Below are 18755 nucleotides of genomic sequence, written 5' to 3' on the forward strand. Positions count from 1 at the left end.
TTCTATTTCTCTCTCTCGCCCACTAAATTTCTTCCACTTCTCTCCCATCCTTTCACCCCATACTCCCCATCTCTTATCCTGACTATTCTCTCTCCCTTCCTCTATCTTCTCACTCCATATTACCTTCTCTTCCTGTTGCCATACTCCCTCCCTTTCCTTCCTGACCCCACTCCACAATTCCCATTGAGCCTGCCATGAGTGGGAAAAAGTGCGGGGTACAAATGTAACAAAAAATAAAATAAATAAAATAAAATTCCTCTCTGTCCCTTTCCCTTTGTTATTCCCTTTTTGTGCCCCAAACTTCCCTCACTGTCCATCACCCCTCCTCCCTTCTTTTTCCCCTCCTTTTCTCCTCACATTCCTCTCTTTCCGTCCTACTCCACACAGCCCCCTTCTCTCTTGCCCTCTTGACACCCTAAATTCTCCCCTTTGGAAGAAAGGCAAAAAAGGGGAGATATGATAGAGACATTTAAATACCTAGGCAGCACAAATGCACAGGAGGAAAGTTTCTTTCAATTGAAAGGAAGCTCTAGATTGAGGGGCATAGGATGAAGGTGAAATAGACTCAGAAGTAACTGAGGAAATACTTCCTCACGGAAAGGGTAGTGACTATGGAACGGCCTCCTGGTGAAAGTGTTGGAGACAAAAACAGTATCTGACTTCAAGAGAGCTTGGGACAAGTAGATAGGATCTCTAAGGGAGTCACAGGGAGAGTAGATGGCATGGATGGGCAGACTGGTTAGGCCATATGGTCATTTTTCTCTTGTTTCTATGTTTAAATCCTCCCCTGTGTACCCACAACTCCTCCTTGCCTCTACAATCTCCTTTCTATCCCCTTTTGCCTCCATTCCTTCTTTCCTATCCTTCTAAGATACAAGTCCACCCACCTTTGCGCCCCACTACCCCCTTCTGTCTTTCAAACCTTTCTCTTATGAGACAAAAAAGGCATTGGATTTCACTACAGAAGTAGACCTGACCTCTCTTTTTCTTCCTTCAATGGCCCATTGGTCAGGCTGGCCCAATTTTAGCAGGCAGAAGCACAAGTATAGACCTACTGAGAGTTACAGGGATGCTGATGGGCAGAGTCAGTACTGGGAGTCACAGGAAGACCCAAGAGAGAAGCAGCAGTAGGTTCAAGGTTCTGGGCTGGATCCAGGTCAGAGACTGACATTTAGAAAAGACGTGCAGCAGCTGCATTGGTCAGCACAGGGCTCCCAGTCTGGTTCCTTAATCAGTGGTACAGCACTGGTGATATTGCCTTCAAGGTTTTGCTGATTTTGGATAATGACGCAGTGCACTGTCACAAAGCCCTTGAAAATGCTCACCCAGATATAGAAGTCCTTTTTATGCCCCCAAACATTACTTCTGTTATCCAGCCTCTCGATCAGGTAATTATAAAGGCTTTCAAGGATCACTGCAGCAAAGCCTTGTGAAGCCACCATGTTTGATTACTGGAAGACAGTGATGATATGCAACATAATTGACTATTTTGGCCTGAGACAGCCTAATGCAGGCTACTATAAACAACTAATGGGAAAAAAAACTTGGCCTGTGTAACAAACTTTGAGGGATTTAAAAGTGTTGCGGAAAACATGAAAAAAGGTGCAGAAAACATAATGTGCTCTGCGCGAAGAATCAGTGGAGTGGACTTTGAGGACATGAGACAAGAAGATGTGGAGGAAATTTTGGCTGAGAGGGCAACAGAGCCCAGCAATGACGATCTAGACGAGAAGGCACAACAAGGCATCAGAGTTAGCAATGATGATGATGATGAAGATGATCAGCCTAAGGCTCTAAAAATTGTGTCTCTCACAGCGGTACAAATTGTGGAGTGGGCATCAACATTGGATACAATGTTCAGTGAAATGGAGGACTGTGATCCCATGCTAGAGGGCAGTCTAAACTTTAAGAGTCTTGCAAACTCTGCATTTGCCCCTTACACTGAGACGCTTAAGAACTTGAGACAATTCTGACACAGTTCTTCCAGTCAACGAGTCACAAGAGCCAGGCTCCAGAGGTTGATCTGCCAGCTTCGCTGTCTTCATTGTCTTCTATTTTGCAGGAAGTGCAAACCTCTCCTGAAATTGATCTGCCAGTGTCAACATCTTCATTGTCTCCTACTGTGCAGGAGCTGCAAACCTCTCTCTCTCCAGCTCCTGCAGTTGTTGATGTGTAATCCTGTTTTATTTTCCTGTATTATTTTCTGTGCATTGTGACAAAGCTAGCACTCGGGGCCCCACAGAGAAGCAGCTAATCCCTGAACTACGGTTCCCAGAAGCCCTTGCAAGCAGGAGAGAGGAGGGTAGCCCCAAAAGGATGGAATGGATTTCCAACCCCAGCAGGGGGAGCAGTGGCTCAGTGCTAGGGGAGCCAGTTACTCCCTTCCCCACTAGAGGGAGAAAGGGAGGTGAAGCTCAGTCCCTTAGCTGCATCGCCGGTATATAATTCCCTCCAGCTGTGAGAGGGGGAAGATTGCTGGGTGGCTCTCAGCCACCAGGAGGGAGAGGAAACTGACTGAGAGAGAAGCTGTCATGGAGTAGGCAGAGGACAGAAAGGGCCTGCCACTGGAGCTTCCCTGGGGGGGGGGGGGGGGGGGGAGAGTAAGCTGCCATGGAGTGGGAGAATGTAAATGTAGCCCTGTCCAGCACATGAAGGCAGTGTGAGAGGCCACAGGGGTGTGGTGCTGTGAGGTAGGAGGAAAGCTGCCAGCCCTGTTTGGTACAGGGTCCTCCTGGGTGCTGTGAAGAGGACAGGGGCATTAAATAGTGGTTTCCTTTGAAGAGACTGTTTGTGAAAGGGTTGAATTATTGGGATGTATAGAACAGCAGGCTGAACTCTGAATGAGCCCTTCTGAGAGAGAGGGGAGGTAGTGCAAAGTGGGCCTGAACTGTTGAGGAACTGAAGGTTGGCTGGAATTGTGAACCCGGCCTGAACCCTGTTTGTGAACTGCATTTCAATTTTGAGAGTGGAACTGAATTGAGAATAAAGCACTTGTTTTTGTTTTTTAATTGCCTGACAAGAATGCTGGAACCTAACCCTGTATTTCTCATTCAAACAATGCATCGCTTTTTGTGGTTTTGTAGTTCGCACAATTTTTTTGGAACCATATCTGCATGAATAGCACTGTACATGTGTAAATTTGAACAGTCAATCTACACACACTAGAGAGGTAACATTAACAATGTGATGGAGCACAAAAAGTGGGATATACACAGAGATTGTAAGCTCCTTTGAGCAGGGACTGTCCTTTGTTAGATTGTACAGCGCTGCGTAACCCTGGTAGCGCTTTAGAAATGTTAAATAGTAGTAGTAGTAGGATCCCGAAAGGCAGAAGGATGGAAACCAAACATCGAGCATTTTGACTCAAAAGGCAGTGAGATGTCTTTTTGCTACGATGGCATTGGAAAGAGTTGGGGAGGGAGGAGGGGGGGAGAGTTACCTGACACAGCAGCAGTCACAACCCCTAAGCATATTGCTGGGCCATTTTTTGGCCTTTGGCTGCCATCATCTACAGTGTTGCTAGGTTATGGTATCTCCTTACCCCACCCTCAGGACTACCTCCCATCAATCCAGCTAAAAGTATACACACCAAGGGCCTCTGCATATCCTTCTAGCAGAGGAAAGGAGAGACCTGGGCACATGGCTTTGAAAAAATGCTCTCACAATGGATGTGGCAATTAAAAACCCCCCATCAATCATAGTTTTTTTTAAATCCTGTTGTTAGCATATTTGCAAAATACCATATGCTAGATGTGATAGTTGCCTTGGTAGCAACCCGGCAGTGCTGACATGACCATGAAAAACAATAACCAGCACCATAGCTCCCTTAAACGTTTTCTCTGTGCAAAAAATCACTGCCAGCACACTCCATTAAGAAAACCATACTGCCCTGCTGGGAGAGTGGCTTGCACTGGTATTATCCACACCCACTGTGGCAGGCTGCATGCTAATTCTCCACCCCAAGATCTGGGGAACTAAATGCACTGTCCATTGAATTTCAAATTCAGGACTTGTGGTATTAAATCCTGCCTATGTACTTCCCTTCGCTCGTTACTTTAGTTTGCCACAAGCCCCATAATGGGGAACTACAATGAACAGAGGGTTACTATGTTTCCAGAGTGGAAAGTGGAAAATCATGAGCAGCTGTAGCAAGACTTGGCAGGGATCAGTTTCTTCACCATCTGCCACACCCTCGCCAGCACTTTTAGCTGTAGGACTGCATCTCAGACATTTATGTGAACTTATACTGAATTCTTCAGGAGCAAAGCTAGCAGGCAACAGGACTGGGGTCATAAAAATATCAGGACTAGCTCTACCAATAGATAAAAGGGACAGCTATGGGGGCCACTATGGCCCTTGACATAGCCATCTGCATGCAGCCAAATTTGAAAAAGCTGTGTTTATACTATGACAAGGCTACAGCCCAGAGGTACAAAATGAAACAACAAAATCCTGAACTACGTCTCCCAGAATGCATTGCCTGTCCCAGCAAGGGGAGCCCCAGGGATAGACAAGATGGCTGTATACCAACTCTGACCACAAGAGGGAGGGCGAAGGAAGAAGCCCAGTTCCCCTGGCTCCGTAATCAATACATCATGCCTCCCACCTGTAGAGGGAAGGGTGGGGTGAGAAGCAGGAGGAGGAGGGGATGGATTGGGTGGAGGAGGGGGTTAAAGAGGCTGAGCAAGAAGCAGAAGGCAGGATGGAATGGGAGCTGGGGAGCCCTGAGGAAGGTAGCACCTGAAGGTGGAAAGCTATGTGTTTAAAAGTTTTTTTGATTTAAAACCTGTTGTAAGGAAGAAGCCTGTTTTGATTAGAACTGTTTGGGGGGGGGGGGGGGGGGGGGCTGGAAGAGTATAAGTCTGGTTCCCCAGCTGCTCTTGATTGTTGTGTAAGGACTGTGGGAGCTGGAAACCCTGGTTGGACAGGAGGGAACAATCTGCTGAAAGGCCAGCACTGCTTGTGATACATACTTTGAAAAGGAAGTATTTCCAAAGGGGACTATTGCAGCCCTCAAGAAAGGGCAGAGACTTTGGATTGCTGGGGGAGGGGCAGCACTACCCTGCCTGGGGCAGCCCTAACCCAGGGCTGGACTGAAGCTTTTGTTGGTAACTTGGAAACAAAATAAAAAGAAAAGAATATTTGAAAGTATCTGCTGGTGGCAATTTGTGGGGCTTGGATTAATCCTGGGGAGGAGACTTCCTTCCTCCCCCTACTGGCGCAGCAGTCCCGTTTACAATACATCTGTATCAAAACAACAAGGTCATTTGGAAAAGATACATTGAGAACATCTTGATCGTATGGAAAGGCAACATGCAAAGCCTACAGGAATTTTATTAATGATCAACAATAAAGACAATAATCTTAAATTTTGAATCCATAGTGGGGTTCTGAATTTGTTCATTTATGTCGGATGTTGGCCAATTTTATGATTGATATTTTGGCATAATATTTCTGTACCTTATTTGATAACAATTTATTTTATTGTTGCTTTAATGATTTTTTATTGATTTTGGCTTCCATACATTTAGCTCACTCTTCTGCTGTTACACAAGGTTTTTGAAACGCATGGCAGACTCTTCAACTACAAGGCTAATGCATTTTTAAATTGGGAACCTACTGCCAAATTCAGCTTTCCAGCAGGGGCAGAAATTAAAGATATCAGAACCAGAACTGTCCTGGGAAAATCTGGATACACATATAATCAGGGCTGGTGCTGTGGGATGGAGTCAACCAGGGCAACTGCTTGGGGCTCTATGCTGTAAAAGGTCCCACAGGCCAGTTTGGAGGTGAAAGAAAGAAACATCACCCCAGTCACAGACAAGCTTACCACTGGTGGAAACCTGGGTGCTGCTTTTCCTGATGAATTTCTAACTGCTCCTTTCGACACGCAAGCTACTCTCTGGAACTCTGTTCGCCAAGCGCAATTACCACTCCTTTCCCCCAAGCCTCGGACACATTCCTCCCCCTGTACCCCTTGTCAACTTGGTTTCATAGTGGACTCCTTCTCCATTGTCAAATACATCATGCTGAAAAGGTATGGAGGAATATCTTGCCTCCTACAAGACCTCTTACTGTCACTATTACTATAAACTTCAGGAAGCAAAAAGACATTATTTCTTGTCACAAATTCTAAAATCTCTTAATATTCCTAAAAAAAAAAAAAATTTTCTGTTCTTAGGGAACTCACCTCTCCAAGACCATCTGTTTCTCTTTCATCTCTCTTGACTCCAGACTGTCTTGCTCAGTCTTTCACTGATAAGATTGTGAATCTTAGGGCCCTGTTTCAATCCCTTCCTCTTGTTCTTCCCCCTTCAGTCACTCCTTTGCTTTCCTCTGCCCCTAAGACACACTCCTGGCATGCTTTCTCCATCCCATCATTTACCTCTTTCACAGAAATATTCAGCTCCATTAGACTCACTTGTTCTCTTGATCCTATCCCATCGACTTGGCTTTCTATTTCCCATTATTTTCTTCTTCCCCTGTTATATAATATGGTAGTCTCTAGTCTTTCATCTGGTTCTCTTTCTGATCACTGGAAGCATGCTGTCATCAGACCACTCTTAAAAAAGCCTAACCATGACCCAGAAATAGCCACTAATTATTGCCCAATTTCTAATCTTTGCATCACCTCAAATTTGTCAATTGTCAAATCATGTAGACTCTTGTAACATTCTACACCCTTGACAGTCTGGCTTCTGCCAAAGCCACAAATGAGAAATGATCTTGACAGCCCTTCTTAGCAACCTCCACAAGGTTCTTGATTCTAGAAAAATTGTCCTTTTTGTTTCTCTTCACCTCACTGCAGCTTTTGACTTCACCATCACAATCTACTTCTCTCCAGAAGATACTCTATTGGTATCTCTGGCACTGTTCTTTCTTGGCTTACTTCATTCCTTACCAATTGCTCTTTTCATGTCTTCCATTCTTGCCTGTCCTCTAAATCCTACCCCTAGAATGCAGTGTCCCCCAGGTTTCTATCCTGGCTCTCTTTCTTTTTAATATTTTCCTTAGCCCTCTTGCATTCTTAATCCAAACTCTAGGTATCCATGCTTTTTATTATGCCGATGACACTCTTCTCTGTTTTGAGACTTCTTCTATCAACCCTGATCTTACTGTTCTCAATTCAGACTTGGCCTTAATGGAATCCTGGTTATCTGACAATCATCTTGTTCTCAATCTGTCTAAAACTGTCACTTGTGGGATAACTGGTTCCTCTTCTGCACCCCACCTTTTCCAATACTCCATAACACTTACATACTACTGGCTCCCCATTTCAAATATCTATCATACTTGACCAGGAACTTTCTTTTACTCCCCAAATTGCTTCTCTTGCTTGGGTTTGTTTCCTCACTCTACGACAGTTTAAGTCCGTCAGATCCTACTTAGACCTCTTCTCACAAAAAGACACTTCTCTATGCACTCTTGACATCTCACCTCGACTATTGTAATTCCATCTATTCAGGACTACCACAATATGCTATCCAGCGTCTCCAAATGATCCAAAACCCTGCTGCTTGGATTCTCATACGTGCCTCTAGATTCGATCATATCACACTCCTCTTTATTCAATTACACTGGCTACCTATATGTTTTCATATTCACTACAAAATCCTAATTTTGGCTCACAAAGTTTTTTTACTCAGGTTGCCCATCCTACCTTACTGCTTCCTTGGTTTCATATACCCCTCCCAGAGTCCTTCGCTCACTTCATGACAATTGTCTTAGAATCCCTTCCTTAAAAGACTCCACACACTCTTGTGCCTTTTTCTGGTAAGCCCCTTCATTGTGGAACTCCTTACCTGCTTCAATCCAGTTGGAATGCTCCTCCTAAATTCAACACTCTCCTGAAGACCTTTTTGTTTGAAAGGACCTTCTCTATTCATCTTGGCCCAGAAGGAGCCCCCTGAGTCCACTAGCTTCCAGCTACGACCTCTTCCCTCTATCTCCTTTCCTCTTTTCTTACAATTGATGGTGCTTTATGTAACTTTATACATTGAAAAGATGATTAATTAAGTCCCAATAAATCAAATCAACAAGAGGGAAAATCAGTGTGGGGTCTGTGAGCTGGTGTGCACTCACACAGATCCCGGGCTAATTTCTTATTCTTTTGCAACAGCCTGAAGATCTCTGCTTGATCCAGGACCAGCCAAATTGGGCAAGGTGAAGTTTGGCATTGGGATGGGGAGGGGGGGTCATAGGATATAGAGGACTCAGGAAGAGGCCAAGAGTTCATGGCTTAGGTAGGGGGGGGGTGGGCTTTACTTAGGTAGGGGTGGAGATTAGGGCATAAAACAGAGAGCCTTGGGTGAATCTCTTTATAAAGGCAGTTAAAAAATAACAAAACAAACAAACCTGGGAAAGAGGCATGGGGCATGGGAAGAGGAGGAGGAGGAGAGACAGGATCAAAGATACAATATGGCAGTAGCAGAACAAGACCTGGGGGAGGGGAAAAGAGAGAACTCAGGAATGGACTGTTAGAAGAAGGAGAGGATTCAGGATTGGAGTGTCTATCCTAAGTTTCTGCTCTGGGCTCTGCAGTAAAAGAGAGAATAATTTTCAATTCCCCTTCAGGCTCAAACAGATGACTTTTGGCCTCTGACCTGCAATGTACAGATCATACAGTTCTGGGTTGTATTAACAACCCTGGTCCAGTTTGCTTATTTCACCCTCTGCTGGACTCTTCAGGCAAGATAGTCTCACTGATAGAAGCATAGAAATATGAAGGCAGATAAGGGTCAAATGGCTCATCCAGTCTGCCCTTCCTCAGTAACCACTAACTCCTCCTTTTCCTAAGGGATCCCACATGCCTGTCCCACGCTTCCTTAAATCTGACACAGTCTTCATCTCCACTACCTCCACCTGGATGCCATTCCACGCATCCCTCACCCTTTTTGTGAAGAAGTATTTTCTTAGATTCCTCTTAAGCGTATTTCCTCTCAACTTCTTCCTATGCCCTCTCATTCCAGTGTTTTCCTTCATTTGAAAAAGGCTCAAGTCCTGTACATTGATGCCACTGAGGTATTTAAACATCTCTATCATATCCCCTCTCTCCTGCCTCTCTTCCAACTTATACATGTTGAGGTTCATAAGCCTGTCCCCATATGTTTTATGATGGAGACCGCTTACCAATTTTGTAGCCACCCTCTGGACCGACTCCATCCTGTTTATATCTTTCCGTAGGTGCGGTCTCCAGAATTGCACACAGTACTCTAAATGGGGCCTCACCAGAGACTTATACAGGGACACTATCACCTCTTTCTTCCTGCTGGTCATCCCTCTCCTTATGCACCCAAGCATCCTTCTGGCTTTGACCGTCGCATTTTCTACCTGTTTGGCCACCTTAAGGTCAACAGAAACAATCACCCCCAAGTCCCACTCTATCTTTTAGGAAAAGCTTCTTTCTGCTAGATTCTGCTGGATCTCATCTATGGATTTACTTGGGAATATTTTTGCAGTCACTGACTTGGTATCTATCTGGGTAAAATGGCCTGAATGAGAACTCTGCTGCTCAAATCTGGTTAACACTTGCATGCAGGTTTCAGAGCATGTGTACTGTTACCATATTAAAAGGAGGTGTTCCTGTGGGCATGTTTAAGGGTGTAAAACACCATAGGTACATGGGATTTCCAAAAGTACATGTGCTATTTCATCTTTTCCGCTACCCGCACAAAACAGAGGATGCAAAATATGCGGACAACTTTTCAATGTGTGTATTCTGCAGCTGCTCATTTTCAAAAGGAGCACATTACAGATGGTTTCCCTTTGGGAACTGGCACAATGTACACAAGTGAAAAAAACGTGCTTAGTCTAATCAGATCTTCCTCTCTTTGCAGTTGAACAAATTTGTAGTTAGTAGCAGAAAACACAACTATATTTTGGGGAACAAGAGGAAGTTGGTTAATGCAACACTCACCTACTTTACGGAAAAAAATAATTTTGCTTTTGGCTTTTCCTCTCATAGATTATGGGATGTGTCTACCTACACAAGCTGTAACATTCCCAAACCAGACCTAAAATGTTTTCTCAAGTATAAGTAGAAGCAGAGGCTGAAGAATCATTGAAACGTGAGGGAAGAAAGAAGAAAGTTATGAATTGTGCAGCCTCAGGGCTCATGCCACAAAAATGGTCCCACCTACACTGGAAGGTACCTGAATTTGTAAATCATTTTATTTTTCCCATTGGGTTAGTCCTGATCTCTCCAGGATCTCATTTCCATTTTCTGTTTCTTCTCACTCCCTGTCTTCTTCTTTTCTACCCCTACATTTATCTTTAACATTGATCCTTCTATTTCATCTTTTTTCTCCATTTCTCTCATTTCCCTTTTTATTTACCTACATCTAGATTTCATTCCTTCTTGACCCCTCTAGTCTTCTGTCTCCCTCTTTTTACCTGCACCTATTTACCAGATTTATATTTCCTACTTTTAGTTCTCTAGTTCTCCCATTCCCCATTTCTTACTCCTTCTCCAGTTGTTTATCCCCCACCTTCTTTCATGGCCCCCATTTCTAACCTCTTTGCTTATCCCCTCTCCAGGCTCATCTACCTTCCTTTGCTTCTCATCCCCTTACAAGGCCCAGCTCCTTCCCTGTCACTCATCCCCCTCTACCTCTAGTCCCTTTCATAAGCCCTCTCTTACCTCCTTCAAAGGCCTGTCTCCTTCCCGTGTCTTTTACCCTCTCTGTAGACCTTGGTCTCTTTCAATTGCATCCCAATCTATCCCTAAACTCCCCAGGTGTTTCCTTCCTCATTTTTCTGCACTCAGTCTCATAGCTCTACTCGTACTAGTCACCTAGTCTCCACTGTCTTCCTTTATCCCTGCTTAAATTCTTAGTCTCCACCATACCCTCACCTAATTCCCAAGTGCCCACTGTTTTATCCTACCCAATCCCTCTCACTTACAAGCCCATCCAAGCCCTAATCCCCACTTACACTCCCAATACCCAGCCACTCTTAAGAGTCTGTCTTCTTCTTTTATCCCACCCAATCCTAGAGTCTCTGTCCAAGTCTGAGCCTGTCACTGCTCTCTCGCATCCCCATGTCCTCTTTATCTGCTATCTTGCCTCTTTCACCCCTTTACAAAGCAGCCATTGCCCTACTGTCCCCTCATATCAGTGATCTTCACTATTTTTTTCAGTGGGGGACCCATGTAATTTTGACAGGATAGGAAGGGGAAGGGGTTTTGAATTACGCATATGCCTTTTCTTCCTTTACACTGCCATGTATCCTCAGCCTCTGCTTCTGGTTTACACTTGCAGAATTTTTTTAAGTTGTAGCTCAAGGTGAGAGAAGGAGGGAAACAAAAAATATTCTCAGCATATTCAGTGCAGAACAGAATATGGTCAGGGGTAAGTTTCGCAACCATGCTTCATATTGCATTCAAGTGAGTTCTAAGAAGACCCCAGGCTGGTTATTACCTTGAGAGAGCTTTCTAACATAGCCTTCGTTGCTCACAATGTATTCGATTCCTTTGTGGGAGTTCATGATGGAGCGGACACAGTTAATGCAGGTGAGCTGTAGAAGAGCGTCGGAAATCCTGGACACTCCTCTCCCTGAAAGTCGGTCCAGAGCTTCAAGCAGCAGGTCCAAGCCACTCAGCTCCAAGAACTGTACCATCCAGGCATCATCACTGCTCTCCAGCCGCTTCTTCAGCCCGGAGTAGTTCACGACCGAGGGGATCTGGAGGAGGCGGATACAAAGCTCGGGCTCTGCATTCTCAAGGTTGGCCTCTGTCTGATCTGAGTCCTGAGGCCCCAGCTTCTCCTTCAAGACAGCCCATTTGTGGGCACCAGCTTGGGCACCAGCTTTCTTAAAAGCCATCCTTCATAGGTGTTCCTGGAAAGGGAAGAAAATAAATCCCCACATTAATTTTTGAGAAGTTATCATTGCTACCTAGATATTCACGAGCCTCTCTGCATGCCCATAGTCTTTTCAAAGCTTTAAAGAGAATTGCTAAGTGGTGGTGGAGCTTCTGTTTAGGGATGCAGAGGTCGATAATGCAGAAGATCCCTTAGCTGAAAACATTAAACAAGTCAGAATTGCCCAGCTGGTGATAAAAATTAAATTTAGCTTTCAATAAAAGGCACCTCGAGTTGTTTTTGTATTAAAACCTTAAAACAGAAAAATAGAGCAAAAAAGTGTATCATATCTAAATATAATAAAATTAATGCATAAGAACATAAGAATAGTCATACTGGATCAGACCAATGGTCCATCTAGCCCAGTATTCTGTTTTCCAAACAGTAGCCAAGCCAGGTCACAAGTACCTGGCAGAAACCCAAATAGCAGGCACATTCCATGCTACAAATTCCAGGGCAAGCAATAACTTCCCCATGTCCGTCTCAACAGCAGACTATAGACTTTTCCTCCAGGAACTTGTCCAAACCTTTTTGTCCAAACCAGATACACTAACCATTGATACCACATCCTCTGGCAATGAGTTCCAGAGCATAGCTATTCTTTGAGTGAAAAAATATTTCCTCCTATTTGTTTTAAAAGTATTTCCATGTAACTTTATTTAGGTCTTTGTATCTGAATGTTGTTGGAATGTAATTGTATTTTACATGCATTGCCTGTCACCTATTATTTCTCTGTGATTACTCTGTGACCTCTGATGTGAATTACTTAGAGAGGTCACACAGCTATGCAACTTCCTGTGGGGGTTACACACAGCAGATGCAGCACATGGAGCACATGGAGCACATGGAGCTCATGATCTCTCCTAACCTGAGAGGATCTATGGTGGTGTGAGCATCCATTACCATCTAAGCACATGGAAGGAGCTGATAATACAAATGTATAGTAATATGTATATATAAGCCTGTCTGATTATAATCTAACTACAAACTGTGAGTAAACAGATGTTTTGTTACTTCAACTTTAAAGTGACTCAGCAGTGAATTATTCAGGGGTGAATGAGAGAGAGATGAAGAAAGAAATTAACATTTCTAAAGCTGAAGCTGTGTGTACTAAAATCTGCTAATTATTTACTACAAATAATCCAACAAAAGGGTTATGGGCCCAGGGTCCAGGAATTGAAAAAGAAGAGAAATATTACCAGGCAGAAAAAAAGGCCACATTTTTCTCTTAAGTTTTAAAGGAAAGATTCAGTCTGTCTCTCTCTCCCCCCACACAGCAGACAGAAGGCTAAGAAAATGGCTGAGGGAAGAAATTCACCATTGTTCTATTCTCTCAAGGTGCCTAAATTAACTGAGTTTAATTATCAGCAGTGGGAACTAAGATTCATATGTCTCCTTCGAGCAAAAAGATTAAATATATGCTTAGACCAAGACAGAACAGCTGAAAATATGGCTGAATGGGACAATGCAAACTATTATGTGAAGTGCATGCTTTTGGAAGCTCTCTCAGAGAAACAAGCCATATTAGTGGAGGGAAAAGATACACCAAAGGACATTTTATATAAACTGAGAACTATGTATGCAACTACATATGCAAAGCAGCAACCAATTTGGTTAGCAGAGTTGAATGAAACCAAATTAAGGGATAAAAGTAAATGTAATGATCACATTATGCATCTTATGTCTTCATTTCAAAAGTTAGAACTTTCTGGAATTCCCATGTGTGATGCATTGAAAAGAGCATTTCTTTTTACCTCACTATCAAAGAAGTTTGATGTTTTTAGGTCTGTAAATGAGGCCATTGAAGGGCAATCTTTTGAACAGGCAACATCAAAACTAAGGCAGGAATGCATAATAAATGATTCTGAGGAGATGTGTTCTCAAAGCAAGTCAGAGAGAAATGAAACAAATTTCTTGGCAAAGAACAGAGGAAGGCGGAGCTATGGGAAAACTCCACCCAAGGGCAAGCTGATTTGCTACTCATGTGGAAAGGAGGGACATGTATCTAAATGGTGTAAGGAAACACAAAACACTCCCTCTAGCTCACCTAAGCCAATGGAACTAAAGAATTTTCAAACCAGGAAATGTATGAAGGACAAAGATAAACACAAGGGCTTTCTAATGGCAGAAAAATCTTTGACTATGGTAAATAATAATTCAAATGAAAGTACTTGGATTTTGGATTCGGGGAGCACATGCCATTTAACCAATTGTAAAGATTTCTTTCAGGAAATGTGTCCAGAGGAAGGTATTCTTAAAACTGCAAACGCAGGGACTGCTAAGATCCAAGCAAAAGGTATTGGATTCTTAAAATGCAAAGTGTCTAATGAAGTTAAAGAAATTCCTGTAAGTGATGTCTTGTATATTCCCCAAGCAGTTTGCAATATGCTTAGTGTATCTACATTAGATAAGAAGGGATTTGCGATTCATTTTGAAAACAGTAAGTGCACAATCTCTAAAAATGATGAAGTGTATGCTGAAGCTTTTATGCATAATGATGTTTATAAACTGAGCATTTCAGGTGAAGCCTCACATATGGCGCAAGTAAGGAAGAATGATGGTAAATGTAGTCTGGAAATCTGGCACCGCCGCCTGGGACATCGTGATTTTAAGGTGATCCAGGATCTTCACAGTGGGCAACTAGCCACCGGCATTCAGATAAGTGCAGATGCTGGTAAAATTGAGAAATGCATAGACTGTGTTACTCAAAAAGATGTGAGACCCTCATTTCCTGCATACACAGGAAATAGGAGTAATAAAGTGCTGGACTTAATACACAGTGACTTATGTGGACCGTTTAATATCCCATCATTGGGAAATAACAGATTTGTGCTAATATTCTTGGATGATTTCTCTAGATATTGTGTGGCCTATTTGCTGAAAGAAAAAAGTCAAGTCACAGACATGCTGAAGAAATACGTAGCCATGGTGAGCAATAAATTTGAAAGAAAACCAAAGGTTCTTCAGACCGACAATGGTGGTGAGTTCACTTCACAAAGCATGCGCACATTTCTAGAACAAGAAGGCATTCAACATATCACAACAGTAGCTTATACACCAGAGCAAAATTCTGTTGCAGAGAGAAAATTTAGGTCACTTGTGGAAATGACCAGATGTATGCTGTCAGATAGCAATCTCCCTAAAAGACTATGGGGGGAAGCCATTCTCACAGCAGTGTACCTACAAAACAGAATGCCAACTAAAGGCGCTGAGCGCACACCACATGAGACATGGCATGGTAGGAAGCCAAACCTGTCACACATAAGAACATTTGGAAGTACAGCATATGCTCATATACCAAAGCAAAGAAGGCATAAGCTGGATTCCACAACAGAAAGGGGCATTTTAGTTGGCTATGCTCCAGGACACAAAGGATATAGAATTTTGAATCTGAAAACTGGCATTGTTGGCATAAGACATGTTACATATTTTGATGAAAACAAAAGGGTTGATAAAGGCTGGATTATCCCAGATGAGCCTTATCATCCAGAATATGAAACTAGAACCATAATAGACATGCCAGTGTATATAAATGCCATACCAAGGCAGATGTCTGAAAGCAACTCACCTGTATCTAACGAGGAACAGGCAGAGGAAGCAGACACAGAAAGGATCATTGAAGAAGACAGTACAGTTGGAGAAGGGGAATCAATTGGAGAAGGACTCTCAGATTTTGAGGATGCGGAAAGGTCAGACCAACCTGTTGTCAGACGCTCATCCAGGGAAAACAAAGGTGTTCCACCCCCAAGACTGTCTTACCTAACAAAGTCAGCAGAAGCTCAAGAGCCCTTAACATGGGATGAGATTGAGAAAATGCCAGCAGAAGAAGCTGCTGAATGGCATAAAGCTGCACAGGAAGAAATTGATGCATTGGATAAAAATAATACTTGGATTCTTACAAAATTACCTCCTGGCAAGAAAGCTATAGGATGCAAATGGGTATTCAAGTTAAAAAGGAATGCACAAGGAAAAGTGGAAAGGTATAAAGCCAGATTGGTCGCAAAGGGATATCTTCAAAAATATGGAGAAGATTTTGATGAAGTGTTTGCACCTGTAGTGAAACACACGACAATTAGAACACTTCTGAGCATTGCAGTCTCAAAAGGCATGCAAGTCAAACACATTGATGTGAAAACAGCGTTTCTTCATGGAGAAATAACTGAAGACTTGTACATGGAACAACCAACAGGTTTCATAAATACAAAACAAAGACAGCTAGTGTGTAAATTAAACAAAGGTCTTTATGGATTAAAGCAAAGTGAAAAATGTTGGAATGAAAAATTGCATGAAATATTGACAAATTTAGGATTTAAGCAAGGTGAAGCAGATAAATGCTTGTACACTAGGTGCACAAATGGACAATATGCATACATTTTAGCTTTTGTTGATGATCTGCTCATTGCAAGCGAAAGTGAGCAAGAGTACAAGGACATTGTAAAATATTTAAACCTCAATGTTGAGATAAAAGAACTTGGTAATGTGTCATACTATCTTGGTATAGAAATTGAGAAACAAAATGATGGTTCTTATCTTCTAAGCCAGAAGCAGAAAATAAATGAGCTTATTGAAAGTTTAGGTATGCAAGATGCCCAAGTTGTAAGCACTCCCATGATCACTGATTTTCTGAAGGATGAAACAGTAAGAGAACCTTTACCAGATAACATCCAATATAGATCAGCCATAGGTAAGCTTTTATATCTAGCTACCACATACAGGGCTGATATAGCAAATGCAGTAGGAATTTTGAGCAGAAGGGTCAGCTCACCTACCAAATCAGATTGGACTGCAGTTAAAAGGATGGTAAGGTATTTAAAGGGTACCATTGATTGTAAATTAAAGATTTCAGCCAATAGTAATCCAAAACTAATATGTTACTGTGATTCAGATTGGGCAGGGGATCATTCTGATTATAAATCCACAAGTGGATATGTGTTTATGTATGGAAATGTACAAATTTCATGGGCCAGTCATAAACAAAGTATTGTGAGTTTGTCTTCTACAGAAGCTGAATATGTGGCCGTATCGGAAGCGTGCAGAGAACTGATGTGGATTGAAAAACTTATGCTGGATTTTGGAATAGCTGAACAGAGACCAATCCAGATAATGGAAGATAATCAGAGCTGCATCCGACTGTCACAGAATGACAAGGTTCAGTCACGCACCAAGCACATCGCAACGAAATACCACAACGTGCGAGAGTTGGCAAAAGAAGGGGTCATCAGTCTACAATATTGTCACACCAGTGAGATGACAGCTGACATCATGACCAAACCGTTACCCAGAGAACATTTTGTGAATCTGCGTATAAAGCTTGGACTTTGTATGAATAAATAATTGCATGACAGTTATGCATGAGAAGGGGTTTGTTGGAATGTAATTGTATTTTACATGCATTGCCTGTCACCTATTATTTCTCTGTGATTACTCTGTGACCTCTGATGTGAATTACTTAGAGAGGTCACACAGCTATGCAACTTCCTGTGGGGGTTACACACAGCAGATGCAGCACATGGAGCACATGGAGCACATGGAGCTCATGATCTCTCCTAACCTGAGAGGATCTATGGTGGTGTGAGCATCCATTACCATCTAAGCACATGGAAGGAGCTGATAATACAAATGTATAGTAATATGTATATATAAGCCTGTCTGATTATAATCTAACTACAAACTGTGAGTAAACAGATGTTTTGTTACTTCAACTTTAAAGTGACTCAGCAGTGAATTATTCAGGGGTGAATGAGAGAGAGATGAAGAAAGAAATTAACATTTCTAAAGCTGAAGCTGTGTGTACTAAAATCTGCTAATTATTTACTACAAATAATCCAACAAATGTAACTCACCTTGAGCTACTACTGAAAAAGGCATGAGCAAAATCCAAATAAATAAGCTCACAGGCAAAGTATTCCAAATAGCTGTGCCTGCAATCTAAAGCATTGCTGAATGGTTAGCTCCAAGCCTAATGCACTTAAAGGAAGGAGTACCCAATAAAAGTTTATCGAAAGAACACAGACTTCAAGATGGGCTGATCCAGTCTTAAAAAGATGAAGCCTGCTAAAGCCAGAGGTGCATCATTGTTCAAGGCCTTAAAAATCAAGGTCAACACTTTAAATCTAATTTGCCAAAATACAGGAAACCAGTGCAATTCCTTCAAAGTCAAAGAAATGTGATCAAATTTCCACAATCCTGTCAGAAGCCCAGCAGGGCTCTTGCCACCCCCAGCACGCCATCATATCTGGTGCTACAAAAATATATTTATTTCTGTAGTGCCGGGGTGTATTCGGTGATAATCAGGCAGTGCCTGGTTAGCACGGGAGCCCTTACTGCCACCTCAATGTGCTTTACTTGCCACACGGCCAGTTCCTGCAGAAAAGAAAGAATACCCTTTTACCAGCTGCAGTAACAGGGGGCCTCGGTGCACATCAAAAACACATGCCAACACCAGCGCAGACCCCCTTTTGAAGCATCTTGGTAAACTAGGTCCCTTAGAGGGGCATAATCGAACGGGGCCGGCCATCTATATGGGCGGCCATCTCTAAGGTCGGCCCCGCAAAGCAGCATACCTGACTGTATTGTAGTAGTCATCTTTCGTTTCGATAATACAGTCGGGGCCGGCCAAATCTCAACATTTGGGACGGCGTTAGAGATGGCCGGCCTTAGAGAACGCCACCATTGGTTTCCGCCGATAATGGAAACTAATGGCGGCCATCTCAAACCTGGCCAAATCTAAGCCATTTGGTCATGGAAAGAGCCAGCATTTATAGTGCACTGGTCCCCCTCACATGCCAGGACACCAACCGGGCACCCTAGGGGGCACTGCAGTGGACTTCACAAATTGCCCCCAGGTGCATAGCTCCCTTACCTTGTGTGCTGAGCTCCCCCCCACAAACCCACTAC

At 43.0% G+C, this 18755-nt stretch overlaps 1 protein-coding gene across 1 annotated transcript in view; it reads right to left on the reverse strand.

Annotated features, from left to right (window-relative positions):
- The window catches only part of LOC115477494 (inverted formin-2-like), a 115561-nt gene that overhangs the window by 12047 nt on the left and 84759 nt on the right, over nt 1-18755 (reverse strand). Inside the window, exon 2 of the mRNA XM_030214405.1 lies at nt 11418-11835. Coding sequence (XP_030070265.1) covers nt 11418-11820 — 403 coding nt within the window. The 5' untranslated portion in view covers nt 11821-11835. The remainder of the gene's footprint in view (nt 1-11417; nt 11836-18755) is intronic.

Source organism: Microcaecilia unicolor, chromosome 9, assembly GCF_901765095.1.
Source record: "Microcaecilia unicolor chromosome 9, aMicUni1.1, whole genome shotgun sequence".
Classification (NCBI taxonomy): domain Eukaryota; kingdom Metazoa; phylum Chordata; class Amphibia; order Gymnophiona; family Siphonopidae; genus Microcaecilia; species Microcaecilia unicolor.